The sequence below is a fragment of the Thamnophis elegans genome, chromosome 2 (assembly GCF_009769535.1).
Source record: "Thamnophis elegans isolate rThaEle1 chromosome 2, rThaEle1.pri, whole genome shotgun sequence".
In the NCBI taxonomy this organism is placed as follows: domain Eukaryota; kingdom Metazoa; phylum Chordata; class Lepidosauria; order Squamata; family Colubridae; genus Thamnophis; species Thamnophis elegans.
In genome coordinates, this window is record NC_045542.1 from 157611207 (window position 1) to 157639158 (window position 27952).

The 27952-nt window shown below is 45.9% G+C and overlaps 1 protein-coding gene across 1 annotated transcript; it reads right to left on the reverse strand.

Moving 5' to 3' along the window:
- Window positions 1-812: 812 nt before the first annotated feature.
- LOC116502436 (zinc finger protein 850-like) lies at window positions 813-22240 on the reverse strand. The gene is made up of 9 exons (XM_032208328.1): window positions 22161-22240; window positions 21776-21852; window positions 21523-21569; window positions 3642-4473; window positions 3217-3501; window positions 2763-3051; window positions 2410-2594; window positions 2149-2327; window positions 813-2093 (listed from the first exon to the last, which is right to left on the reverse strand). The coding sequence occupies exons 1-9, from the start codon at window positions 22238-22240 to the stop codon at window positions 1518-1520; spliced, it is 2550 nt and encodes an 849-aa protein (XP_032064219.1). The 3' UTR covers window positions 813-1517.
- Between the last annotated feature and the right edge of the window lie 5712 nt (window positions 22241-27952).

Genomic DNA, 27952 nt, shown 5'->3' on the forward strand with positions numbered 1-27952 from the left:
GAACCCCTTCTACTTCTCTTCTCTCATTTTCTCCTTATATGAAGAGCCACAATCTGTAACTATAGTCTGAGTATTCCCATCGCCAAGAAATGTTGGATGGAGAATTCTGGGACTGAAAATCTTGAGGCAGGAAAGGAGGAAAAAGGGTAGGACACAGTACATAACATTCTATCATCTACTATGATGAAAATGCAAAGAACACTCCCAAAATGTTTTCACAAGACTTGACTACTGTAATGGGCTCTACATGGGGCTCCCCTGAAAAGTGTTCGGAGACTACAACTAGTCCAGAATGCAGCCGTGCGAGCGATACTGGGTGTACCAAGATACACCCACATTACACCTATCCTCCGCGAGCTGCACTGGCTCCCTATCGGTCTCCGAGCGCGATTCAAGGTGCTGGTCATTACCTTTAAAGCCCTACATGGCCTAGGACCCTGATATCTGCGAGACCGTCTTCTGCCGCATACCTCCCAACGGCCGATAAGATTGCACAGGCTGGGCCTTCTCCAGGTGCCGTCAGCCAGACAATGTCTGGGGAGGGCCTTCTCTGTAGCCGCTCCGACCCTATGGAATGAACTATCCCCAGAGATCCAGACCCTACCCACTCTCCTGGCCTTCCGAAAGGCTATCAAAACCTGGCTATTCCGGCAGGCCTGGGGCTGTTGACCTCATGACCGAGGTCCAGTCCCGATTAGACTTGGTGCATGATGTGATTTTTCTTTTAATCTGTTTCCTCCGTTTTTTTAACTCTTCACTTTTTTAAAATTTATTTTCTGTAAGCCGCCCGGAGTCCTTCAGGATTGGGCAGCCTATAAATTTATTAAATCAAATCAAATCAAATCACATAATTGCACAATTTCTGCAAAAATAAATACAGGTAATCCCCATGATCAAACTAATAACGTTCCAATTTCTTCTTTTCTCCTCCTCATCTAGTATCATTACGTATTTGCCTACAAAAAATCAGGCAAATTCTTTGTAGTCAAATTAAATAGTCAGTTTCTCAGCTGGACTTACAATGGGACATTAAAAATGAAATTTAAGCTTTCTCTCCGCTCATCACTTTGGGCCTCAGATGGATTTTCTTGTGTGCGATAAGGCTGGAATGTTGCCTGAACCACCGCCCAGACTCAAGGCACTTAAATGGTTTCTCCCCTGTGTGTATAAGCATATGATTATAAGGTTACATCTAGTGCTGAAATCTTTCCCACAGTCTGGACACTCGTATTGTTTCTCTCCTGTGTGAGTCCTCTAGTATGTCACCAAGTTGGAATTCTTACTGAAACATTTCCCACAAACAGGACATTCAAACACACAGATTTCTCCTGTGTGAGTTCTCTGGTGCATCACCAGGATAGACCTAGCAGTGAACCTTTTCTCACAATCACAACATTCAAAGGGTTACTCTCCTGTGTGAGTTCTCTGGTGAGCAATGAGATTGGAATGCTGACTGAAATTTTTCCCACAAACAGGACATTCAAACGGTTTCTCTCCTGTGTGAGTCGTCTGGTGTATCACCAGGTTGCAATTGGTACTGAAACTTTTCTCACAATCAGGGCATTTGAAGGCTTTCTCTCCTGTGTGAGTCCTCTGGTGTGAACCAGGTTGGAGGTCTTGCTGAAACTTTTACCACAATCAGGACATTTAAAAGCTTTCTCTCCTGTGTGAGTCCTCTGGTGAGCCATGAGATTGGAATGCTGACTGAAACTTTTCCCACAATCAGGACATTCAAACGGTTTCTCTCCTGTGTGAGTCCTCTGGTGTATCACCAGACTAGAATTGTGACTAAAACTTTTCCCACAAACAGGACATTCAAACGGTTTCTCTCCTGTGTGAGTTCTTTGATGTATCACCAGGCTGGAATTCCGACTAAAACTTTTTCCACAATCAGGACATTCAAACGGTTTCTCTCCTGTGTGAGTCCTCTGGTGTTTCACCAGGCTGGAATTGTCACTAAAACCTTTTCCACAATCAGGACATCCAAAGGGTTTCTCTCCTGTGTGAGTTCTTTGGTGTATCACCAGGCTGGAATTCTCACTAAAACCTTTCCCACAAACAGGACATTCAAAGGGTTTTCTCCTGTGTGAGTCCTCTGGTGTTTCACCAGCCTGGAATTGTCACTAAAACCTTTTCCACAATCAGGACATCCAAAGGGTTTTCTCCTGTGTGAGTTCTTTGGTGTAACACCAGGCTGGAATTCTGACTAAAACTTTTTCCACAATCAGGACATCCAAAGGGTTTCTCTCCTGTGTGAATTCTTTGGTGTATCACCAGGCTGGAATTCTGACTAAAACTTTTTCCACAAACAGGACATTCAAACGGTTCTCTCCTGTGTGAGTTCTCTGGTGTAACACCAGGATAGACCTAGCAGTGAACCTTTTGTCACAATCAGGACATTCGAAGGGTTCTCTCCTGTGTGAGTCCTCTGGTGAGCAATGAGATTGGAATGCTGACTGAAACTTTTCCCACAATCAGGACATTCAAACGGTTTTTCTCCTGTGTGAGTCCTCTGGTGTTTCACCAGTTTGGAATTGGTAATGAAACTTTTCTCACAATCAGGGCATTTGAAGGGTTTCTCTCCTGTGTGAGTCCTCTGGTGTTGAACCAGGTTGGAGGTCTTGCTGAAACTTTTACCACAATCAGGACATTTAAAAGCTTTCTCTCCTGTGTGAGTCCTCTGGTGAGCCATGAGATTGGAATGCTGACTGAAACTTTTCCCACAATCAGGACATTCAAACGGTTTCTCTCCTGTGTGAGTCCTCTGGTGTATCACCAGACTAGAATTGTGACTGAAACTTTTCCCACAAACAGGACATCCAAAGGGTTTCTCTCCTGTGTGAGTTCTTTGGTGTATCACCAGGCTGACATTCTGACTAAAACTTTTTCCACAATCAGGACATCCAAAGGGTTTCTCTCGTGTGTGACTCCTCTGGTGTTTCACCAGGCTGGAATTGTCACTAAAACCTTTTCCACAATCAGGACATCCAAAGGGTTTCTCTCCTGTGTGAGTTCTTTGGTGTATCACCAGGCTGGAATTCTCACTAAAATCTTTCCCACAAACAGGACATTCAAAGGGTTTTCTCCTGTGTGAGTCCTCTGGTGTTTCACCAGCCTGGAATTGTCACTAAAACCTTTTCCACAATCAGGACATCCAAAGGGTTTCTCTCCTGTGAGTTCTTTGGTGTATCACCAGGCTGGAATTCTGACTAAAACTTTTTCCACAATCAGGACACCCAAACGGTTTCTCTCCTGTGTGAGTTCTTTGGTGTATCACCAGGCTGGAATTCCGACTAAAACTTTTTCCACAAACAGGACATTCAAACGGTTTCTCTCCTGTGTGAGTTCTCTGGTGTAACACCAGGATAGACCTAGCAGTGAACCTTTTGTCACAATCAGGACATTCAAAGGGTTTCTCTCCTGTGTGTGTCCTCTGGTGAGCAATGAGATTGGAATGATGACTGAAACTTTTCTCACAATCAGGACATTCAAACGGTTTTTCTCCTGTGTGAGTCGTCTGGTGTTTCACCAGTTTGGAATTGGTAATGAAACTTTTCTCACAATCAGGGCATTTGAAGGGTTTCTTCCTGTGTGAGTCCTCTGGTGTTGAAACAGGTTGGAGGTCTTGCTGAAACTTTTACTACAATCAGGACATTTAAAAGCTTTCTCTTCTGTGTGAGTCCTCTGGTGAGCCATTAGATTGGAATGCTTAGTGAAACTTTTCCCACAATGAGGACATTCAAACGGTTTCTCTCCTGTGTGAGTCCTCTGGTGTATCACCAGACTAGAATTGTGACTGAAACTTTTCCCACAAAGAGGACATCCAAAGGGTTTCTCTCCTGTGTGAGTTCTTTGATGTATCACCAGGCTGGAATTCCGACTAAAACTTTTTCCACAATCAGGACATCCAAAGGGTTTCTCTCCTGTGTGAGTCCTCTGGTGTTTCACCAGGCTGGAATTGTCACTAAAACCTTTTCCACAATCAGGACATCCAAAGGGTTTCTCTCCTGTGTGAGTTCTTTGGTGTATCACCAGGCTGGAATTCTCACTAAAACCTTTCCCACAAACAGGACATTCAATGGGTTTTTCTCCTGTGTGAGTCCTCTGGTGTTTCACCAGGCTGGAATTGTCACTAAAACCTTTTCCACAATCAGGACATCCAAAGGGTTTTTCTCCTGTGTGAGTTCTTTGGTGTATCACCAGGCTGGAATTCTGACTAAAACTTTTTCCACAAACAGGACATTCAAACGGTTTCTCCCCTGTGTGAGTTCTCTGGTGTAACACCAGGATAGACCTAGCAGTGAACCTTTTCCCACAATCAGGACATTCAAATGGTTTTTCTCCTGTGTGAGTCCTCTGGTGTTTCACCAGGTTGGAGTTCTTGCTGAAACTTTTACCACAATCAGGACATTTAAAAGCTTTCTCTCCTGTGTGAGTCCTCTGTGAGCCATGAGATTGGAATGCTGACTGAAACTTTTCCCGCAATCAGAACATTCAAATGGTTTTCCCTTGGTTTCAGTCCACATTGCCATGCTCGTTAAAACAAATACCGCATTGGGAGCACTTGTAGGGCTTCTCTCCTGTGTGAGTCTCTGTTTGGCTCTCTGAAGGAAATGAAAAATATTTTGATTTCTGGACTGACTTGGTTTGATATTCAATGTTGCTTGTTATTCTCAGTTGTCCAGAGTGCTCGTATTTCTTTCTTCTTTGTCTATAAGATTAAGATAAAAGGGTATCTTTAATTGTGCATAAAATGGTTGCAGAAGAGGGGAAAACATTTACATTACAATGAAAATCAAACATGCCACAATGTTTCAATAAGCTTTTACATTAATCATGATTCATTGATGAAACATATCTTTGGTTTTACTTATCAGGACATAAAAATATCATTGCAACTGAAAATAATAAGAATTTGAAAGGATCTTAAAAATCTTCTAATCCAGCCCCTGTTCAATCAGGAGATCCTAAACAAGGGGTCAGCAAACGCCTGGGAGTCGCATGTGGCTCTTTCATCTCTCTGCTGTAGCTCCCTGTTGCCAGAAATTGTGGTGCCAAAATTGCACCACAATTTTGAGAGGAGCTTCAGGTTTGGAGGGGGGGGAGCAGGCTGTGCCAGGAGGAGACTATTGCAAGAGGTGGGTTTTCCAGTCAGCTCCACAATTGATAGGACTTTCAGTTAGGACAGGTACCGTGTTTCTCTGAAAATAAGACAGGGTCTTATTTACTTTTGACCGCTGAAATAAGCGGCTTATTTTCAGGGAAACAGGGTAGAGAAAAAAGGACGCTGTGCTAGGAGGAAACTCTATGGTGGGGAAACTGGACTTCCGGTCGGCTCCAGAATTCCACAGAGGGCTTCCAGTTAGGACTTTTGTGGTTCTTTGAGTATTTAAGGTTGCAGAACCCCAGCCTTAAACTATTTCAGATAAGAGGCTGTCTCGTCTCTTCTGAAAAGCCTCCAGTGATATAGCAGCACAACTTCTGACCACAAGCCCTTCTGCTGGTTACTTGTTCTCACCATTATGAAATTTCTCACTGCTTCCATAGTATAAAGAGGCAAAGTAGCAGCCAAGTACTGCTAATAAAGTGTCCTTGATCAATTGATCATCAGCAAGTATAACTAAATCTATAACAGCTGAAATTGTAGGAGTTTCCTGGTCTCCGGCATTGAGGATGTGTTATCACAATGCCAAAGAGTAAAGACCTCAGCTTAATGATCTTAAGAGAAGAAATTGTTGCTGCCCATCAACTTGGGAAGGTTTAAAAGGCCATTTTCAAACAATTTAAAATCCATATTCTACATTGAGGAAGATTATTCACAAGTGGGAATCATTCCAGACAATTATCAATCTTCCCAAGAGTGGACATCCAAGAAAATCCCCCCAAGGCCAGATGATGCAATGCTCAGAGAAATTGAAAAAAAAAGAGTTATATCTCAGACTCTACAGGCTTCAGATAGCATGTTAAATGTTAAGATTCATGACAGTGCAATAAAAAAAGACTGAACACGTATGGTTTCTTTGGAAGAGCTGCCAGGAGAAAGAAAGCTTCTTCCCTCTGAAAAGGTCATAGCAGCACAGCTGTGGTTTGCAAAGTTTGCAAAGTTGCATCTGAACAAACCACAGGACTTCTGCAACAATGTCCTTTGCACAGACCAGACCAAAGCGGAGATGTTCAAACATAATGCAAAGTGACACGTTTGACGAAAACCTAACACAGCATATCAGCACAAGCATCTCATACAAACTATCAAGCAGAGTGATGGAGGGGTTATGATTTGGGCTTGTTTTGCAGCCACAATACCCAGACATCTCGCACTCTTTGAGTCGAACATGAATTCCTCTGTATACTAAAGTATTCTAGAATCAAAAGTGAGGCCATCTATCCAATAGCTAAAGCTTGGCTGACATTGGATTATGGAACAGGACAATGGTTGCACAACAGATCAGCAAATCTACAACAGAATGGCTGGAAAAGAAAAGAATCCAGGTGTTGCAATGGCAGTCAAACTCCAGACCTCAACTGAATTGGCAAGACCTCAAGAGAGTTGTGCATAAACCCCCCACACACACATATGCACAAACCTCAATGAACTGAAGCAATGTAGTAAAGAATAGTGGGCCAATATTCCTGCACTATGCTGCAAGGGACTGATAAAGTCACACAGAAAAGAATTACTTCTAGTTTTTGCTGCTAAAGGTGATTCATATTATTGAATCAAAGATTTTTCACACATGAATTCTCCATTTTGGCTTTCTTTTTATAAAATAAATGATGACCTGACGTAATATGTCATGTGTTGTGGTCCATCGGTGGTTGTATTTACCTACTTTTAAGAACTTCTAAGTCCAAATGATTTCTACGATGTCCTGATATGTAAAACCATAAAAATCAAGGAGTGTGTACTTCCTTTTTCACATTACTGTATGTGGAAGTCCTGGGGGATAGATTATACGTTTGGAAATATGTAGAAGCCTCTGCTCTCCTATTCCCTTGTCTCCTCAGGTGCGACCTACAGAAACCTCTGCTCTCCTATTCCCTTGTCTCCCTCAGGTTTGGCCCATAGAAGCCTCTGCTCTCCTATTCCCTTGTTTCCCTCAGGTTTGGCCCATAGAAGCCTCTGCTCTCCTATTCCCTTGTCTCCCTCAGGTTTGGCCCATAGAAGCCTCGGCTCTCCTAATCCCTTGTCTCCCTCAGGTGTGGCCTACAGAAACATCTGCTCTCCTATTCCCTTGTCTGCCTCAGGTGTGTCCCACAGATGCCCCTGCTCTCCTATTCCCTTGTGTGCCTCAGGTTAGGCCCATAGAAGCATCTGCTCTCCTATTCACTTGTCTGCCTCAGGTGTGGCCTATAGAAGCATCTGCTCTCCTATTCTTTGTTGTTATGTATTAAATAAATTTTCTAGGAGGCCAGCAACAGCCTATGTTGAGAGCTGATTGGCTAGGGTGCAGCATAGCCTGTTGCTAGCCAGCCAACGCATTCTGATTGGCCGGGGTACTGCGTCAGCAGTTGCTGGACGGTACCTGGCCTCCCATTGGTTCCCTGCTTTAAATGTTATATAAATACCTTGGTGCCGATTTCGCCTTTTTGAATCGCTGTCATCTGTTCTCTTGTACAATAAACCTTGCTGTGTGAAAGTCCTGGCTCCCGCGTCGTCTCTCCAGCCCTCGATCCTCAAAACTGGCGACGAGGGTGGGATTCAGCGATTCCCGCAGAGTCTAGGACAAGAGCGAGAAAGAATTACCCAGCCGCTCAAGCCGCGTCTAAACCGCCGGTGCACGAACGCTAGAAAATTTTTCTCTCCGCTCTTATCTACTTCTATTGAACTGTCTCTATCTTGGTGACCATGGCATCCGCCTTACCGCCTTTCGCACCATTCGGATCTGCTGGTGAAACCTGGGAATGTTTCATGGAGCGGTTCGAATGCTACCTGATTGCGTCCAAGAACCACAATCAGCCTGAAGAAGAAAAATGCAGCTTCTTCTTAAGCTGCTGCGGCCCCGCGATGTTCGCGTCAGCCAGAGCCTTAGCCGCCCCTCGACCAGTGTACCAGCTCAGCTGGGACACGCTGATGACCCGGCTTAAAGGCCACTACGCCCTGGCACCGTCCCTCATCGCTCACCGCTTCGTTTTCGCCGCCGCGTGCAGAAGCCAACAAAGAGGATCAGCCAATTCCTGGAGTCGCTCCACGTAACAGTGGCTCAGTGTGACTTCCAGAATTTGGACGAGAACTTGGTTGAACAGTTTGTGTGCGGCATGAAGGACATAAATCTGAGAAGCCGCCTTTTGCGGCACCACGACATCACCATGCAGCAGCCCGTGGAGGCTTCCAGAGCAGCGGAGCTCTCTGAGCAGTCCACGGCCGACATGGAACACCTGCAGCTGGCATCTCCTACGATGCCGGAGTGCCCTCCACCTGCCGCGCAAGCCTGCCTGGTCGATGAACTGTTGCCGCCCGAGGATCCCTGCAATGAAGTTGTTGGCCAGCTCAGGGCACAGCCCAGGCGTCCACACACCACCGCCACCTCCTGCTGCCCTTTCTGCAACTTTGTGTTGGTTGTGGCGGCCGCCATGACCGCACGGCTTGCCCTTTTAAAAGCACCGTCTGCCGTCGCTGCTCTAAAAAGGGCACATTGCCCAGGTTTGCCGTGCTTCTCTACCTGCGCCATCCTTCCTACAGCAGCCAGCCGCATCCCAAGCGCAGCGTGCCGCCAACTGCTGCGGCCGCTCGGCGGGCTGAAGACTGCCACACCATTTACCAGCCGGAGATCGCCAGTGAAACATCAGCCAGGCGTCCGCCGGAGCCCGAAAGGTTTCTGCCTCGCTCCAACTGGAAGGTCACCCAATTGTGGTCCCAGTCAAACCAACGGGTCGGTGTGGATCTGCGCCGACTACAAGTCAACGATCAACCTTGCCCTTCAGGCAAACCCCTATCCAGTCCCTGTGGTGCAGCACCTGCTCCATTCCCTGGGGCAGGGCTGCACATTTGCAAAACTGGATACGCACAAGGTGTCACTAGTCGAGCTGCTGCATCGGTTACTCGACCGATCGGCGGCCTGGCGCTGGGGCAGCCGCGAAGCGCATGCGTTTGCGGCTGTCAAAGACACGCTTACGTCAGCGCTGTCTTAGTGCAATACAGTGACAAGCTGCCACTGACGTTAGCGTGTGACGCCTCCCCCTATGGTCTGGGGGCAGTTCTGAGCCATGTCCTCCCAAATGGCTCAGAAGCCCCCGTGGCTTTTTACTCCCGGACACTCTCCTCCACGGAGCGCAACTACAGCCAGATAGACAAGGAGGCTCTGGCTGCAGTGTCCGGGGTTAAAAAGTTCCATGACTATCTCTATGGTCGGCACTTACTCTTGTCACTGACCATAAGCCTCTCCTTGGGCTTTTGGCAGGCGACAAGCCGACCCCCCCCCCCTCCTATCACCCAGGATGACACGCTGGACGGAGTTCCTCGCAGTGTATTCCTATACGCTGCTCTAACCATCCAGGCAAGCAGCTAGGGCACGCTGATGCCCTTAGCCGCTGCCCCGCCGGAGACTGACACCGCCCCCCTGCCTCCCTGTCGTCTCTCGATCGCATCCTCCGGCCTGCCCATGCGGGCCCAGCGGATGCATTCGCGGCCCACACACTAAGGCCGATCCAAGTCCTCTTCTCGCCAGGTCTGCGCTGGGGTGTGCTGAGGGGATGGCCCTGTGGCAAAGGTGGCCGATTGCTTAGTCCGGGGCCGTGTTTAAGGCCCGGCAAGCTGATTGTCCCTCCACGGGGGCTGTCTCATCTGTGGGGATCGGTCGATCCCTACCGCACTCCGGCTCCAAGTCCTGCCTCTGCTCCACAAGGACCACCCTGGCATAGCGCGAATGAAGGCATTAACTCGCAGCTATGTCTGGTGGCCTTTGCTGGACCAGAGATGCGGCCTACCTAGGCCGGTGTCCCACCGTGCAGCTCTCCCAGCCCCCCCCCCAGCTGGGGCTGCTCGCGAGTGGGGAGGCTCCGAGAGGCCCGTGGTCCGCATCCACATCGATTTTTTGCCGGCCCTTTCATTTCACGGCCAGAACTTTCTGATTGTGGTATGCCTACTCTCGGTGGGTGGAGCTGGTCATCATGACCTCCACCACAGGCCGAAAGTACGGTCAGTGTCCTTCGCCCGGTTGTTTCGCAACCCACGGGTTGCCGGAACTCTCGTCTCGGACAATGGGCTGCAATTCACTTCTACCACATTCCAGGATTTCTTGGCCGTTAAGGATCGGCATGCGCCCCAGCCCCGTACCGCCCGGCCATTGCAGGAGCGTGCGGTCTGCTCGGCAAAGGAGGCACTGGGCCGCATGGACCGGGGCGACTGGCAGATGTGGATGGCGGCTTACTTACTAAGCCACAGACGCCCCTGCTCTCTTATTCCCTTGTCTCCCTCAGGTGTGGCCCACAGACGCCCCTGCTCTCCTATTCCCTTGTCTGCCTCAGGTGTGGCCTATAGAAGCCTCGCTCTCCTATTCCCTTGTCTCCCTCAGGTTAGAGATTTAGAGATTTTTCGAGATTTTATTATATTTGTAGGCCGCCCTTTTCCCTGAGGGGACTCAGGGCGGCTCACATAAATCGGGGAAGGGGAGATACAGACATTAAGATAAGACATATAATAATAATAAACAACATACATTCATCATTCGGGAGGGAACTATCCTTGTCCCCAGGCCTGACGGTCGAGCCAGTTCTTCAAGGCTGTGCGGAAGGCCTGGACGGTGGCGAGGGTGCGAACTCTACGGGGCTCGTTCCAAAGGTCGGGGCTACTACTGAGAAGGCCCTCCTCCTTGTAGTGCCAGCCGACACTGGCTGGCCGATGGTATACGGAGGAGGCCTATCTATGTGATCTTATTGGTCGCAGGGATGTAATTGGCAGAAGGCGGTCTCTCAAGTATCCAGATCCACTGCCATGTAGGGCTTTATGGGTGACTAATAGCACCTTGAAGCGCATCGGAGATCGACAGGTAGCCAGCGCAGCTCGCGGAGGATAGGTGTTATGCGGGTGAACCGAGGTGCACCCACAATCACTCGCGCGGCCGCATTCTGTACTAGCTGAAGTCGCCGGATGCTCTTCAAGGGCAGCCCCATGTAGAGCACGTTGCAGTATTCCAGCCTAGAGGTCACAAGGGCCCGGGTGACTGTTGTGAGAGCCTCCCGATTCAGGTCGGGTCGCAACTGGCGCACCAGGCGAACCTGGGCGAATGCCCCCCTGGTCACAGCCATTAATGGTGGTTCAAACGATAGCTGTGAGTCCAGAGGACTCCCAAGTTGCGAACCCTCTCTGAGGGTGTAGAATTTGACCCCCCCAGCCTGAGTGATGGAATATTGGTCGAATCTCGGGAGGGAAACACAACAGCCACTCGGTCTTTTCTGGGTTGAGCACGAGCTTGTTAACCCTCATCCAGTCCATAACAGCTTCGAGGCCGCGGTTCATCACGTCTGCCGCTTCATTGAGTTGGCACGGGCGGACAGATACAGTTGAGTATCGTCCGCATATTGATGGTATCTAATCCCGTGCCTGCGAATGATCTCACCCAGCGGTTTCATGTAGATGTTGAATAGTAGGGGGATAAGACCGAGCCCTGAGGTACCCATAAGTTAGGGGCCTAGGGGACGATCTCTGCCCCCACTACAACCGACTGCGACCTGTCCGAGAGGTAGGAGGAAAACCACCGCAACACGGCGCCTCCCACTCCCCCTCCCGCAGTCGTCGCAGAAGGATACCATGTCGATGGTATCGAAAGCCTCTGAGAGGTCGAGGGAACCAGGATGGAGGAATGTCCTCCATCTCTGGCCCTCCAGAGATCATCGATCAATGCGACCAAAGCGGTTTCTGTGCTGTAACCGGGTCTGAAGCCTGACTGGAAGGGGTCTAGATATTTGCTTCCTCCAAGGGACCGCTGGAGCTGGAAGGCCACCACCTCTCAACAACCTTCCCCAGAAAGGAGGTTGGAGACTGGACGATAATTATAAGGATAGCTGGATCCAAAGATGGCTTCTTCAGGAGGGGTCTCACCACCGCCGCTTTCAGTGCGGCGGGGAAGTTCCCCTCCCGAAGTGAGGCGGTGACAACCGCCTGGATCCAGCTCGTGTCACCTCACTGCAGTTAGTAACTACCATGAGGGACACGGATCCAGTACACAGGTGGAGGTACTTACAGCCTCATGGCCTTGTCCACATCCCCGGGGGTAACGTCTTGAACTCAACCCAGAGTTGTTCAAATTGATCCTCCTGTGCCTCGGCTGGAGCTGCAGGGGTGGAGTCCAAGTCCGACCGAAACCGAGCAATTTGTCCGCTAAGAATTGGGCATACTCTTCGGCTCTGCCCTGCAAGGGTTCCCCCGCGTTCCTTTTGTCAGTAGGGAGCGGGTTATCCTAACAGGGCGGCCGGGCGGGACTCAGCGGACGCAACCAGGTGGCTATATGGGATCTTTTGCAGCCCTAAGTGCCCTGGTGTATTCCTGGTGCAGGTGGTTACCATTGCTCGGTTCGCTTCGGACTTATCGGACCTCCAACGGTGCTCTAGGCATCTCCTCCGGCGCTTCATCTCCCGGAGTTCCTCGGTGAACCAAGGAGGTCTCCGGGATCCGCCGCCTCGGAGGGGCCGCAGTGGCGCAATCCGGTCGAGGGTCTCCGATGCTGCCGAGTGCCACGCAGCAACCAGAGTCTCCACCGGACTGTGGGCGAAAGTGTCAGGAATAACCCAAGCTCTGTCTGGAACCTTGACGGTTCCATAAGACGCCTGGGGCGGAACCACCTGGTCGGTTCCTCCTCCCTACAGTGGGGGTTTGGTCTCCGAAAGTCGAGCCTCAGTAGGCAGTGGTCTGACCACGACAGGGGTATGATGTCGTTCCCCTCAGACCAAGATCACAAATCCACTGCTCGAGAGAAATACAAGGTCAAGCATGTGTCCCACCGAATGGGTTGGGCCTCGAATTACTTGGGTCAAGCCCATGGCTGTCATGGAAGCCATGAACTCCTGCGCCCCCTCCGAGTTTTCACCGAGCGACGGCAAATTAAAGTCCCCAGGACCATCAGCCTAGGGAACTCAACTGCCAGCTCGGCTACCGACTCGAGGAGCGAGGGGAGGGCTGCTGCAACGCTGTGGGAGGCAGGTACGTTAACAGCAGACCCACTTGACCCTTGAGGTCCAACTTTAACAGCAAAACTCACACCCGACAATCTCCGGAGCAGGGACCCTACGAGGAACTAACGACTCTCGGTAAAGCGGCCACACCCCCACCCCTTCCCTGGGCTCTCGGCTGATGTAGCACCTGAAATCCTTCTGGGCACAGTTCTACAAGGGGGACTCCTCCCTCTGGGCCCAGCCAGGTTTCAGTAATACATGCCAGGTCTGCCCTCTCATCTAAAATTAAGTCCCGGACGAGAGGAGCTTTATGTACAACAGACCTGGCATTTAGCGACAACAGCCTGAGACCAGGGTCCTGACTGCTTACGCCATCTGGTCTCGGAGTGGGACTCCTAGGGCCGGAAGGAGGGATCTCTGTAATGTAGCGAACCCTCCTTCCCGGTAATGGCCGCCCTAAAGTCCCCGCCGTATCTGCCTCTCCCTGTTACGACCGTAATACCCCGACCCTCTCCCGTGTCTCTAGTCCCTCAACCACCCCCGTGGCCCCCGCATCTCCCGGCAGGTCCTCCGAATCATGCGTACTCATACACTCTTCCAAGCAGTCCCCACGTGAAAGTTAAAAAACACAAAATTTTACAACACATGGTTATAAAAGGGGCCATTCATTCATCTCACACATATCTCATACATATCCCATACAAAGAAAGAAGAGAAAGATGAAAGAAAAGGGAGAAATTAAAAATTGCGCAATTAATTAAGTTAAGTGCGAGTTCAGGTGGTAAATCGGCTCTCAATGTTCAGAGTTGGAATGGCTGGATAAAATCCAAAACAGAAGCCAACAACGGTCCATAGAAGATATATAGATAGTATGCAGGGGAATGTCTGTCTTCCCCCTCGCCTATAGGCCTGAAAGGGTCCAAAGTCTGGTGGTGGCTGGAACAGGTTGAAGAAGAAGGGGGGGTATTTTTGGTGTTAGGACGCCAACTCCCCTCCATATTTCTGCCATCCTCTATCTCTCCTTTCATAAAACATATGCACCACAAAAGCACAGTCCATGGCGTCCTGAGAGTTGTAATTAAGTGGGCGCTGTCCGAGTTGGTATTCCAGGGGCAGTGACGGGTGGCAATGTGGTCAGAGGAGGTCGGATTTGAAAGGCCAAAATCAGATGGTCACAGGCCAGGATAGTGGAGAGCCCATGCTAAGCAAGGGAACAAGTAGAAGCACAGGCAAGCAACAGCAGCAGCAACAGGAGGGGGGGGCAGCAGCTCAGATATCAGCTTCAGCGTTTCTTGGTGAGAGAACAGACTGCCCAGCTCTAATCTCTGGCATACACACACCAGCTCCACGTAGCCCTAGCTAACCAGTTTCCAACGTCTGGCTCCAAGCAGCAACGGGAATAAGCTTCTCCACAGGAGCTTCAATAAATCAAGGCTTCAATAAATCAAGGCTTCCCCACAGCAGCAGTGTCAGCGTTGGCGTTTTCTTTGCCTAACAGCTCCTAGCAGCTCCGAGGAGACAAGTCTCCCCCTACGCTGCTGGCATGTTCTGGGGAGTTTGTTTACCTTCAGCCGAGCTCCTGGGCAGATATATCTTTCATTTAAGCCATTTTTCGGAGGAGTCGAGCTGGAGCGAAAGACTCAGCAGCCATCTTCCAGGGACATGCCACTCCAGGCCCATAGAAGCCCCTGCTCTCCTATTCCCTTGTCTGCCTCAGGTTAGGCCCATAGAAGCCCTGCTCTCCTATTCCTTGTCTGCCTCAGGTTTCTCCACAGAAGCCTCTGCTCTCCTATTCCCTTGTCTCCCCTTTTCCCTTGGTCTCACCTCCTCTGTCCCTTCTTCCCACTCTTTGCTTCTGTCCCATTTTTCTCAGCCAAGCCCCTCCTGTCTTCTCTTTCGCTCCCTCTATCTCCTCCCAAACCCTGCTTTTATTCCCTCCCCCCTACTACATATGTAAGGAAGCAGAAGCAAAAAATGCATAAATATCTGTGTTGCACTATGCTCAGGGTTCCTTCCTTCTTAGGAGGATTAAAATGCATCGGCTTATCAACACCCACACACTTGGATTCTGCCTTGTATTTCACTTAGCCACACCTGTCATTCTTAGTTGTCACGGTAAGGTTGGTGGCCAATAGATTTTATAAATAAATGATAAATAAGACTGAACAATCAAAACATTCAATTGCAGTCTTTTAAAAAGTGTTAGGTTAAGCACAGTTGAACCTGGTTAATACACGGATGATGCACCAATAGGAAACACGGTGCTTGTTACTTAGAAATGGAAGTAAAACAAAACAATCTAGAAAAGGTTCATAAAAGAATAATGGAATTTGGAGGGACCTTGGAGGTCTTCTAGTCCATCCCCTGGTTCAGGCAGGAGACCCTATTCCATCCTGAACAAATGGCTCCCAATCTCCTCTTAAAACCCTCCAGTGATGGGAGCACCACAACCTCTGGAGGGAAGCCATTCCCAAAGAATCCTCCTTAATTTAAAAGAGACTTTTCCAATCTTCCCAGCAGGAGGAAAACTGCAGCCACCAGTTTCACAGCGTGAGCACCCAGTGGGCTTAAATTCGGGGAGGGAAGGAACCTGCAGCAGCAGCAGCTGAGATGCTTCAGCCCAGTTGCTTCTCTGCTTCCAGGACTCTCCTCCCACCCGCCTCAACTCACCTTCCAGCTGCTGCTTCGACCTGGGAAGAGGAAAAGCCGCTCTGCACACCACCTTCCCCCATGAGTGATCCGGAAGAGGAAGTTTCTCTACACTTCTCCTCTCCTCCATCCTTTCTAGCAATGCAGAGTTGATGGTTTTCTAGGCACAGAGGTTGCCTGATCGCCATCTAGCGACCTGAAGTGGAAAACATGCTTGTCCAGGCTCCTCCAAGTCGTTCTTTTATTGTTGTAAGGTGGCCAAAAATATTTATTCTGTAGATTCCCCCCCCCCCAATTGCAGTCTCTCTGATTACTTTGAAGCCTTCTTAGTTGCCTCTGTTTCTTGACCTGAAAAAGCCCCATGGGAGGAACTCACTTGTGATTTAACTGATATGTAGGAAGCCAGGGGATGGCCATTCATACATCCAACCATGGCATGTTTAAGAATTGTGGACTTCCAACTCCCAGAATTCCTTTGCTTTGCTGCTTTGCTGGCTGAGGAATTATGGGAGTTGAAGTCCATGTCTTAAAGTTGCCAAGATTGGAGACCATTCCCTTGGCTGGGAAGGTATTTTCAGTAATATATGGCAGCAGGTCCTTTTGACTCCAAGCTTTGCAACTGAGCCAATGAAATAGCGAAGTTTGACACTACATAGCTCTGTTTTTGGTGTCTTTGGGTCAGTCTTGATGCCTGGCCTTGAAGTTTCCTTGGCAAGGGATTTTGGAAGGGTTTCCCCCCCCCCTTTCCTGCTTCCTAAGCTTGAGAGGACTGGCCAATGGTTTTGCCCTTCAGGTGGGACTGGAACTGAGCGTTTCTCTGTCACTAAACTGGTGCCTGCACCACTACACCAAACAGGATCTTCTTCCTCCCCACAAAATCTACCCATTGACCTGTTCCTGCTGCTCCAATATCATATTAAAGGATGCAGCTTTCAAGACCAATCAGTTAATCAGAATAGAGCTGGAAGGGACCTTGGAGGTCTTGACTCCAACCCTGATTAAGCAGGAGACCCTAAGTTGCTTCTCTCTGTCATTAGTTTCCACCATTGTTCCTTGTCCTGCCTCCTGGTGCTTCGGAAAATAAGTTGACCCTCTTTTCTTTATGGCAGGCACTCAAATATTGGAATACTGCTATCATGTCTCCCCTTGTTCTTCTTTTCATTAGACTAGGCGTATCCAATTCCTTTAACCGTTCTTCCTGTGCTTTAGCCTCCAGCCCCCTAGTCATCTTTCTTGCTCTTCTCTGCGCACTTTCCAGAGTCAGATGGTTTTTCTTATTTAAGTGTAAAATTTTACACTGCTTACATCCCCCTATCTGAGTGTAGTTCCACCGAGGACTACATGTTGAGTACCATTTGTCAGCTAGTTAGGAAGAACGGCAGAACGTTCAAACGCAATTGTTGAATAATACATCCGTTATGTGGATTACCAACAGAACAATTGATCAGACCTGCTACCCTTTGCCGAAGTGGCGTATAACAATGCTGTCCATTGCAGCACTTGATTAACTACTTTCCAAATTACCAGTGGCATGGAATTTGTCCCCATGCCTGAGCTGCCCAGAGAGCTCCCCCTCCAAAATGTCTTTGACTGACTGGATGGACTTCTCAAAAAGGAGTGGGAGAATGCCAAGAAAGCCCTGGTAGATGCAGCGTATAAAAAAACATGCAAAGAAGCACTTCTCGCTACAACCCCCCCCTTCTTTGTGCTAGTTAAAGTTTTTCTATCGACAAAGTACATACGGTTGAGGATACCTAACAAGAAATTGGGACCTAAATTTTTAGGTTCCTTCCCAATAGTAAAAATAATAACCCAGTGGCAGTTCAGCTCTGCCTTCCCCGAATTCTAGGGAAAATACACCCAGTTTTCCATTGTTGCAGAAAATCAGGAGATTTGGCCTGCGAGATCAAGAAAAACTTTATTTGGCCAAATGGCTCAGACATTTAAACCCACATTTGATGTCTGAGCGAGGTTCTTAGGGAGAAGCATGTTCTTATAACTTCCTCAAAACAGCTAACACAGAAATGTTCTAATTAATTTCTATTGGCTAAATTCCTTATTTCTAAGCAGAGCAGATTATACCGCATTGCCCTTTGATGTCTAGGCTGCAGTTGGCATGCAGGAAGCACTGGTTACATACTGGCTTTTGTGGTTAAGCTATAACGTTTGACTCGCTGATCTACAGCAGATGTTTGACATTCAAGTTTCCTGAGTTCAAACTTCCTGTTTTTCTTCAAGACTAGAAAATGTATAACGAGATAGAAGGGATAAATGGGACCCCAGGAGATCCTCTAGTTTGACCCCGTTTCATGTTCACTCTTATGTCCAAAATCTCCTTTATGTCCTGCCTTACCATTGTAGCTTGCTGAAACCTGTGATTGGGTCTAGTTTGAGACCTCAGACCCAACCACGCCCTCCCCCTACAGTAGTACAAGGAGAGACACATTATGAAGTGGGGGAAAAAAATACCAGACTCCAGATTATTTAGAGATCGTTTGCAATTATGCATTGGAAGGGGTACCCTTTGTCGGAAGCTACATGGGTAAAGAGTTGGAATGGACAAATTAGTTAAGCAATTCCATGACAAATTTCCAGATAAACCAAAGGGTCCTCCTGTGGGGTGGGGGGGGGAGAGGTGGTTAGTTACACTTGTCTTCTGAAGAGAGGCCGCCTGTCAGACCTGGAAGCTTTTACTTATTGGATTTCAGTTCTGCCACACGTTCTACTGTGGGAAAATGGGAGGGGGGATTATACAGAGTATGGGGGATGTGTAGCCATAATAACATTCTTTCTCAGAAAGTCAAGGTCGCTTTATCCCTGCACCTGCATGGACCTGGATGGGCGGAATCTTTCTTTGTGGCAATGAAGGATTGGGGCATGTGATAGACTTGTGGGTGTGGGGCAGGGTCTGGAACTTTCAACTGGGTGGGAAAACCTGGAAGCTTTCTGATTCGAGTTTTCCCAGATATGCCAACATGACATTTCTAATAAAATGGAACTTTGAAGAAACTCAAGCCTCGGAGTTTTCTTTCATTGGGGGTGTTTCTTGGAACCCTGACAGTAACAAGGTCAGCCAATGAATAGGCATAGCAACTAAATCAGCCAATGAGGCTGTTTAGAAACTGAAACAGTATTTGCTGGCGACAGCTAGGCCCTGGGCATGGCTTAGTCCAACTGTTCTGTACTAAAGCTTCAAGTCTGTGCTGAGAAATGAAACCAGCCTGCACTGCTGAATTAAAACTGAAATACAATCTCTCCTCTCTACACAATGAAGAACCACTCTTGGTATTGTATATTACTTATGTGTTATATTAAATATAAAGAAAAGTTAATGAATCCTACTGAATCAGTTACCTGTGTGTTTTCTGGATTTGATTTCTGCAACAAACTCTGACACGGTGAATTAGCGCTGGAGCTCTCGCTTCACAATCAGGAGGCTGTGAGTTTGATCCTAGATAGAGGCAGATATTCTCTCTTTGGGCACAATGAGAATATATCTGCTGCGAACTCAGCATAGGCAACAGGAAGGGAATCCAGCCAGTAAACACTCAGTTCCATTCTGTTGTCCTAACACCACCCCGCAACGATGTCATACATACACACATACACACAATTTTAAATTTTAGAAATTTTACACACGTTTAAATTCTTTTTTAAAAGTTTTTTTATTTTTAAAACAAAGACAAAAAGACATGAAATCCTCATCAATTACATATACCATGTTGTTAGGTTACAAGCATTTGTGCATCACCACTTTCAATTAGGTCACAGATTATCCATCAAGCATAAATAGATACATTATTATCATTGTACATCATATTATTCAGTTATAATTGGTATTCCTTCATTTTAAACAACTATTCTAGAAATTAAGTTCACATATATCCAATATTTGATTACATCCTTATTTGTCATTTAATAATATGTCTTTATAGAATCTATCTCATTATATTTTTTTACAATATGAAAGAATTCTCCATTTTATATTTGTACCTCACTACTTTAGTTGTATATAAAATTGCAGATTGTCCGTTAAGTATACATAGGTACATTGTTAACATTGTTCATTATATAATTGTTATTCCTTCATTTAAACAAAATGTATATACCAATCCATTACATCATTGTTAGTCTATTTAATAATATGACACTATAATGTCACCTATCTTTCTATTTATTCTTACAATATGAAGAACTTCTCCAACATTTTTCATTTCCATGCTTTTTTATCTAGCCACTGATAAAACAAGTCCCATACCTTACAAAATTGTACATCTCTTGTTCTCTAATTTCAAATGTCAATTTACTCATTTCAGCACTTTCCATTATTTTTGGAATAACTTCCTCCTGCATTGGTATTTTCTCATTTTTCCAATTTTTTGCAAATACAATTCTAGCTGCTGTTAAAACATTTAAAATCAAATATTTCAAATCTGTATTATATGTTTCTGGTTTAATTCCCAATAAAAAAATCTCTCATTTAAGGTCTATGTGTTTTTGTCATTCTCCAACCAGGTGTGGATTTTAGTCCAGGATCTTTTAGTTTCTATGCAAGTCCACCACATATGGTAATGAGCCTGGTGTCTGATGACATTTCCAATACTTTCCGCCTTGTTCTTGAACATTCTTGCTATTCTCGTTGTGGGTAGGTGCCACCATAAACATCTTATACAAGTTTTCCTTATATGCTGTTGACATTGTTATTTTATAATTTTGAGACCATAATTTCTGCCATTTCTTTCAATCCCATGACCAATTTTTTTCCCCCAAGATATCATGGTTTCTTTGACTTATTCTTCCTTCTTTACCTCTAATAAATCTCCATATAATTTTTAGTTACTTTTTCATCAGACCTGTCAGAATTTTATCTAGTTCAGTCATCTTATCATAGAAACCTTCCGTTTTACGATCTTTATCATATCTAGATTGCATTTGCACATATGAAAACCAATTCATTCCTATTCCTTCGTGTTTCAATCTTGCATATATTTAAGTTCACCCTCTGCATTCAATATTTCTGTTTGTTCCTTTTTATATATTATTAGATATGAAAAAGTTTCAATAGTTGATAGCCAGATTGGAATTTTTAGGTAATATGCCTTTTGATCTTCTCCCAATTTAGTAACAAACCCTCTGAATAATGTCTTCTAAAATAATACTGTGTTTTAGTTCCCTTATACCATAAAAAGGATGCCATCCCAACAGGATAATTCATCTGCATATTTGAAGGATAGTTTTTTAAAAAATTAAGGAGCCCTGGGAGAGAAGTGAAAGAACAGGAAACGTTCTTTGCATTACTGTGTTCTTAACATTTACAGAAGTGCTGACATTTATTTTTCTTTCTCAAAAACTATCCATGATTTTTATGCAATGCAGTTTTAGAAATGAAACATTATCTATTACACATTTTCTGCCCACATCTCCCCACCAAGGGGGAGAGTCACAAAGATATCAGTCCCTTAGTCGTGCTCTCAACCCCCAGCTGTCAAAGTCTAAGAAGGAGACCCCTAAAACAAAGAAGATCAAAGCAGTAGTTGCGAATAAACGAGGAGGTCCTGTGCAAAACACCACAATCCCTTTCCTCCTCTTCTCCATGAAGGTCACTTGCAAGGCACAACAGCCCTTACACCTGAAATTTTACACTGGTTTTGTCACGTGCGATAAGACTGGAATGTTGCCTGAACCACCATCCACACTTGGGGCGCTAAAATGTTTCTCCCCTGTGTATAAGCATATGATTTAGAAGGTTACATCTAGTGCTAATACCTTTCCACAGTCAGGACACTTGTACGGTTTCTCTCCTGTGGAGTCTTCTGTGTATCACAAGGTTGGAATTATCACAGAAACATTTCTCACACTCAGGACATTCAAATAATTTATTTCTGATGTAAGTTCTCTGGTGTGTCACAAGGTTGGAATTCTGACTGAAACCTTTACCACAATCAGGGCATTTAAAGGGTTTCTCTCTGTGTGAGTCCGCTGGTGTTGAACCAGGTTGAAGTTCTTGCTGAAACTTTACCACAGTCTGGACATTTAAAAGCTTTCTCTCCTGTGTGAGTCCTCTGGTGGCCAATAAGGCTGGCATTCTGACTGAAACTTTTCCCACAGTCAGGACATTCAATGGGTTTCTCTCCTGTGTGAATTGTCTGGTGTATCACAAGGCTGGAATTCTGACTAAAACTTTCCCCACAAACAGGAATTCAAAGAGTTCTCTCCTGTGTGAGTCCTCTGTGTTCACCAGGCTGGAATTCTTACTGAAACTTTTCTACAATCAGGACATTCAAATCGTTTCCCTCCTGTGTAGTCGTCCTTGGTGTGCAACAAGGAGAATTCTGATTGAAATGATTCCCACACGCAAGACATTTAGAGAGTTTCTCGCCAGTGGGAATGTTCTGGTATGTCACAAGGGTGGAATTGTTACTGAAGCTTTTCCACAATCAGGACATTCAAATGGTTCCTCCTTGGTGTGAGTCCACATTGCCATGCTCGTTAAAAACAAATACCGCATTGGAGCACCTGTAGGGCTTCTCTCCTGTGTAGTCCTTCCATGATGCACAATTGGTGTTCTGACCAATGTTTGGCCACTTTCAGAGTATTTGTTATGATTTCTTGTTAAGGCTGATCCTCTCATGCTGTGGTTTCAGTTGTATCTTTTCACAACGCACTTCTATGGAGCTTTTCCACAACTAATATTCTTAGGAGGTCAAAAATAAGATGGTCCTCTATTTGGTGGTATTTTGTTTCAAGCCTTTTTCCTCCTCCCAGAGCAAGGACTGCCACACTGTCTGCTCTACATGGTTTTCCAATTGTCCTTTTCCTCCCCAGTAACTTCCAGATATTTCCCCCTTTTGCTGGATGGAAAAATAATCTCCCTTGACTTTTCATGTAATGTACGCTTGAATTCCACACTCTACTTTTCCCAGCTAGAAATCTCTTCTTGATTTTCTCTTGTTTCTCTCTCACCTGCTGAGGAAGGTGAAGAAAAGTGCGGCTCTCTGAAGGAAATGAAAAATATTTGGATTTTTGGATTGACTTGCTTTGATATTCAATGTTATTCTCAGTTGTCCAGAGTGCTCGTATTTCCCTCTTCTTTGTCTATAAGATTCAGATAAAAGGGTATCTTTAGATGTGCATAAAATGGTTGCAGAAGATGAGGGGAAAACATTTACATTACAATGAAAAAGCAAACATGCCACAATGCTTCAATAAGCTTTTACATTAATCATGATTCATTGATGAGACATGGAAGACTACCCAGATCCAAGGTTGAATATCCACTCAATGATAAAATTCACTTGTTGACTGGGTCAATCACAAATTCCTAGCCGAGCAAAGGGTTGTTTTCAAATACAGTCAAATGAAAAAGAAAGTACACCTCTTTGATATCTTTGGTTTTACTTATCAGGACATAAAAATATCATCCCAACAGAAAACAATAATAGAATTTGAAAAAGTCTTAAAAATCTTCTAATCCAGCCCCTGCTCAATCAGGAGACCCTTAACAAGAGGTCAGCAACCCCTGGGAGTCGCATGTGGCTCTTTCATCTCTCTGTTGCAGCTTCCTGTTGCTAGTCGGCACCACAATTTTGAGAGGAGCTTCAGGTTTGGAGGGGGGGGAGCAGGCTGCACCAGGAGGAGACTATAGCAAGAGGTGGGTTTTCCGGTCATCTCCACAATTGATAGTATTTTCAATTAGGACAGGTACCGTGTTTCTCTGAAAATAAGACAGGGTCTTATTTTCTTTTGACTGCTGAAATAAGCGGCTTATTTCAGGGAAACAGGGTAGAGAAAAAAGGATGCTGTGCTAGGAGGAAACTCTATGGTGGGGAAACTGGACTTCCGGTCGGCTCCAGAATTCCACAGAGGGCTTCCAGTTAGGACTTTTGTGGTTCTTTGAGTATTTAAGGTTGCAGAACCCCAGCCTTAAACTATTTCAGATAAGAGGCTGTCTCGTCTCTTCTGAAAAGCCTCCAGTGATATAGCAGCACAACTTCTGACCACAAGCCCTTCTGCTGGTTACTTGTTCTCACCATTATGAAATTTCTCACTGCTTCCATAGTATAAAGAGGCAAAGTAGCAGCCAAGTACTGCTAATAAAGTGTCCTTGATCAATTGATCATCAGCAAGTATAACTAAATCTATAACAGCTGAAATTGCAGGAGTTTCCTGGTCTCCGGCATTGAGGATGTGTTTACCACAATGCCAAAGAGTAAAGACCTCAGCTTAATGATCTTAAGAGAAGAAATTGTTGCTGCCCATCAACTTGGGAAGGTTTAAAAGGCCATTTCCAAACAATTTAAAATCCATATTCTACATTAGGAAGATTATTCACAAGTGGGAAACATTCCAGACAGTTATCAATCTTCCCAGGTGGACATCCAAGAAAATTCTCTCTTTCCGTCGCCCCTCCTCCCTTCAAAAGCTACGAGGTGCTTTCTTACCGCCGGTTGCCCAGCTGGCACGGCCCTGCGCGCGCGCCTCCTCCCTCCTCCTCCTCCTCCTCCCCCTCCCCAAAGGCTCTTCTCCTTTTCGGAGCTCAGCGGAAGCTGGGCACAAGAGATGGGAGGCTGCGTTTCAAACCATGCCTTGGAAAACTTCGCCAGGAAGGGCGGTTGGGAACCAATGGGAGGACGCCCTGGAACGCACCCGTGCTTTGCTGGCAGCCCCGCCGCCTAGGCAAGTTCAGGGAGGTCCTAGGAGACCACCCACGTGGCGACGGAACGGGCGGGGGAAGCGAGCAAGGGGTGGGGGTGGGGCAGGCGCTCCGTGAGGAACCTTTTCTAACCAGTTTGGTAGATTTGTGGAACCTCTTCTACTGAAGAGGTTAGAACCGGCAGAAACCCAGCCCTGGGGTAAACCCTTCCAAAAACCTTTGCCAAAGAAGCTGCAAGGCGAGGCATCAAGACTGACCCAAAGGCACCAAAAATGAAGCTAAGTAGCATCAAATTTCACATGGCTCAGTTGCAAAGGTCGGTTGCTAGGAGTCGAGAACGACCTGCTGTCATATAATCAGTGGAAACGTCTTCCAAATGTCTTGGTGGAGACTGGACAGATGTGTTTTTCCACCTTCTGTCGCTAGATGGCGGTCAGGCAACATCTCTGCCTAGAAAGCCATCAATACAATAGTGCCATCTGTGCTTGTGCTTAAAAAGGGAGTTTTAAACCATTTAGTAATGCATTGCTAGAAAGGATGGGAGGGGGGAGGAGAAAAGTAAAGGAACTTCCTATTTCAGATCACTCATAGGAAGAAGGTGTGCAGGGCGGCTTTTCTTCTCTGGGTCGAAGCAGCAGCTGGAAAAGGTGAGTGGAGAGCAGGTGGGAGGAGAGTCTGCAGTCAGTAAGTGAGGACTACTTCAATTGGGATGTCACCAAAGGGCTTGTGGAAAGTATTTTCTGCCCTTACTTTGAGCTCATGGCTTCCTTGGGCGTAACTGTTGCTTCAAATCTTGCAGAAGCTTTAGGCTTCATTTCATCCATTAGAGCCCCCACATCTGTAAAGTTAGTGTCATGTAGATTGACAGGTGTGGCTCAGTAAAACAAAAGAGAGAGTCCAAGCTTGTGTGTTGAGAAGCCACTGCTTTTATTCGTCTGATGGGGAACCCAGAGCAGAGTGCAAGGCAGATATTTATACATTTCTTTGCTTTGGCTTCATTACATAAGAGGCAGCTGGCACACGGCAAATAAGGTATAGAAATATAGAAATTATAAAAATTATAGAAATAGTCAAGTATGCCTTCTGTGGTTTTGGTCACATGCCTAACCCATAGGCTAGTGGTTTCCTGTGAACGTTTCCATGGCCCCAGAAGCCTGTTGAGGGCTGAATTTCAGCCTTGCCATCTCAAAACATGAGCAATCATCAAATTCATCAGGTTCCCGATTGACATTTGTGCAGAAGGTTTGACTGTAACAATTTTAATTATTTTTTCGGGCTTGAAAGACATGGATTATCTCTATATTGTAGATGTGTGTATTTGTATTTCTGAATGTACATATTACCAAACGTATAATCTATCTCCAGGACTTCCTCATATACAGTAATGTGAAAAAGGAAGTACACTCTCCTTGATTTTTATGGTTTTACATATCAAGACATAGTAGAAATCATTTTGACTTTTAAGTTCTTAAAAGTAGGTAAATACAACCACAGATGGACAACAACACATGGCATATTACATCAGGTTATCATTTATTTTATAAAAAGAAAGCCAAAATGGAGAATTCATGTGTGAAAAATCTTTGATTCAATAATATGTAGAATCACCTTTAGCAGCAACAACTAGAAGTAATTCTTTTCTGTGTGACTTTATCAGTCCCTTGCAGCATAGTGCAGGAATATTGGCCCACTATTCTTTACAACATTGCTTCAATTCATTGAGGTTTGTGTGTGTGTATGTGGGGGGGTGTTATGCACAACTCTCTTGAGGTCCTGCCAATTCAGTTGAGGTCTGGAGTTTGACTGCCATTGCAACACCTGGATTCTTTTCTTTTCCAGCCATTCTGTTGTAGATTTGCTGATCTGTTATGCGACCATTGTCCTGTTCTATAATCCTATGTCAGCCAAGATTTAGCTAGGTGTTAGGTTTTCATTAAACGTGTCACTTTGCATTATGTTCGAACAACTCTGCTTTGGTCTGGTCTGTGCAAAGGATAGTATTGCAGAAGTCCTGTGGTTTGTTCAGATGCAACTTTGCAAACTTTGCAAACCTCAGCTGTGCTGCTATGACCTTTTCAGAGGGAAGAGGCTTTCTTTCTCCTGGCAGCTCTTCCAAAGAAACCATACTTGTTCAGTCTTTTTCTAATTGCACTGTCATGCATCTTAACATTTAACATGGTAACTGAAGCATGCAGAGTCTGAGATATAACTTTTTTTTTCAATTGCATCATCTGGCCTTGGGGGAAATTTTCTTGGATGTCCACTCCTGGGAAGATTGATAACTGTCTGGAATGTTTCCCACTTGTGACAGAACAATTGATCAGACCTGCTACCCTTTGCCGAAGTGATGTATAACAAACAATGCTGTCCATTGCAGCACTAGATTAACTACTTTCCAAATTGTGACATGGAATTTGTCCCCATGCCTGAGCTGCCCAGAGAACCCCCCTCCTCAATGTTTTTGACTGACTAGATGGACACTCTCAAAAATGAGTGGTAGAATACCAAAAAAGCCCTGATTGATGCAGAGTAAAAACATTAAAAAAAACAAGCAGACATGCACCGCTTGCTACAACCCACTTCAGTGTGAGAGATAAAGTTTTTCTATTGATCAAATACATACGATTGAGGATGCCCAATAGTTAAAATAATTAACCCAGCAGCACCTCAGATCTCCCTTCCCTGAATTCTAGGCAAAATACACCCAGTTTCCCATTGCAGCTTGCTGAAACCTGTGATTGGATCTAGTTTGAGACCTCAGACCCAACCACGCCCTCCTCCTACAGTAGTTCAAGGAGAGACACATTATGAAGTGGAAAAAAAATACTAGACTCTAGAAAAAAATACTAGATTCCAGATTATATAGAGGTCGTTTACAATTATGCATTGGAAGGGGTACCCTTTGTCGGAAGCTACATGGGTAAAGAGTTAGAATGGACAGATTAGTTAAGCAATTCCATGACAAATTTCCAGATAAACCAAAGGGTCCTTCTGGGGGAGGAAGAGGTGTTAGTTATGTAATGTAACCCCCCTGCATTATTCGCTTTACCGAACACACTTGTCTTCTGAAGAGAGGCTGCCTGTCAGACCTGGAAGCTTTTACTTTTTGGATTTCAGGTCTGCCACACGTTCTACTGTGGGAAAATGGGAAGGGGTATTGTACAGAGTATGGGGGATGTGTAGCCATAACAACATTCTTTCTCAGAAAGTCAAGGTCGCTTTATCCCTGCACCTGGATGGATTTGGCATTGAAGGATTGGGCCATGTGATAGATTTCTTCTCTTAAGATCATTAAGCTGAGGTCTTTACTCTTTGGCATTGTGATAACACACATCCTCAATGCTGGAGACCAGGAAACTCCTACAATTTCAGCTGTTATACATTTAGTTATGCTTGCTGATGATCAATTGATCACGGACACTTTATTAGCAGTACTTGGCTGCTACTTTGCTTCTTTATACTATGGAAGCAGTGAAAAATTTCATAATGGTGAGAACAAGTAACCAGCAGAACGGCTTGTGGTCAGAAGTTGTGCTGCTATAT

Bases quoted from the DNA above. Each gene is read 5' to 3' on its own strand.
- LOC116502436 (XM_032208328.1), bottom strand. From the start codon at position 22,240: ATGGCAATGTGGACTCACACCAAGGAGGAACCATTTGAATGTCCTGAT. The intron at 2,328-2,409 runs ACCCTTCGAATG...CACACAGGAGAG, and splicing joins GAGGACTCACACAGGAGAGA to AACCGTTTGAATGTCCTGTT. The intron at 2,094-2,148 runs GTCCTGATTGTG...GAAACACCAGAG, and splicing joins CAGGAGAAAACCCTTTGGAT to GACTCACACAGGAGAAAACC.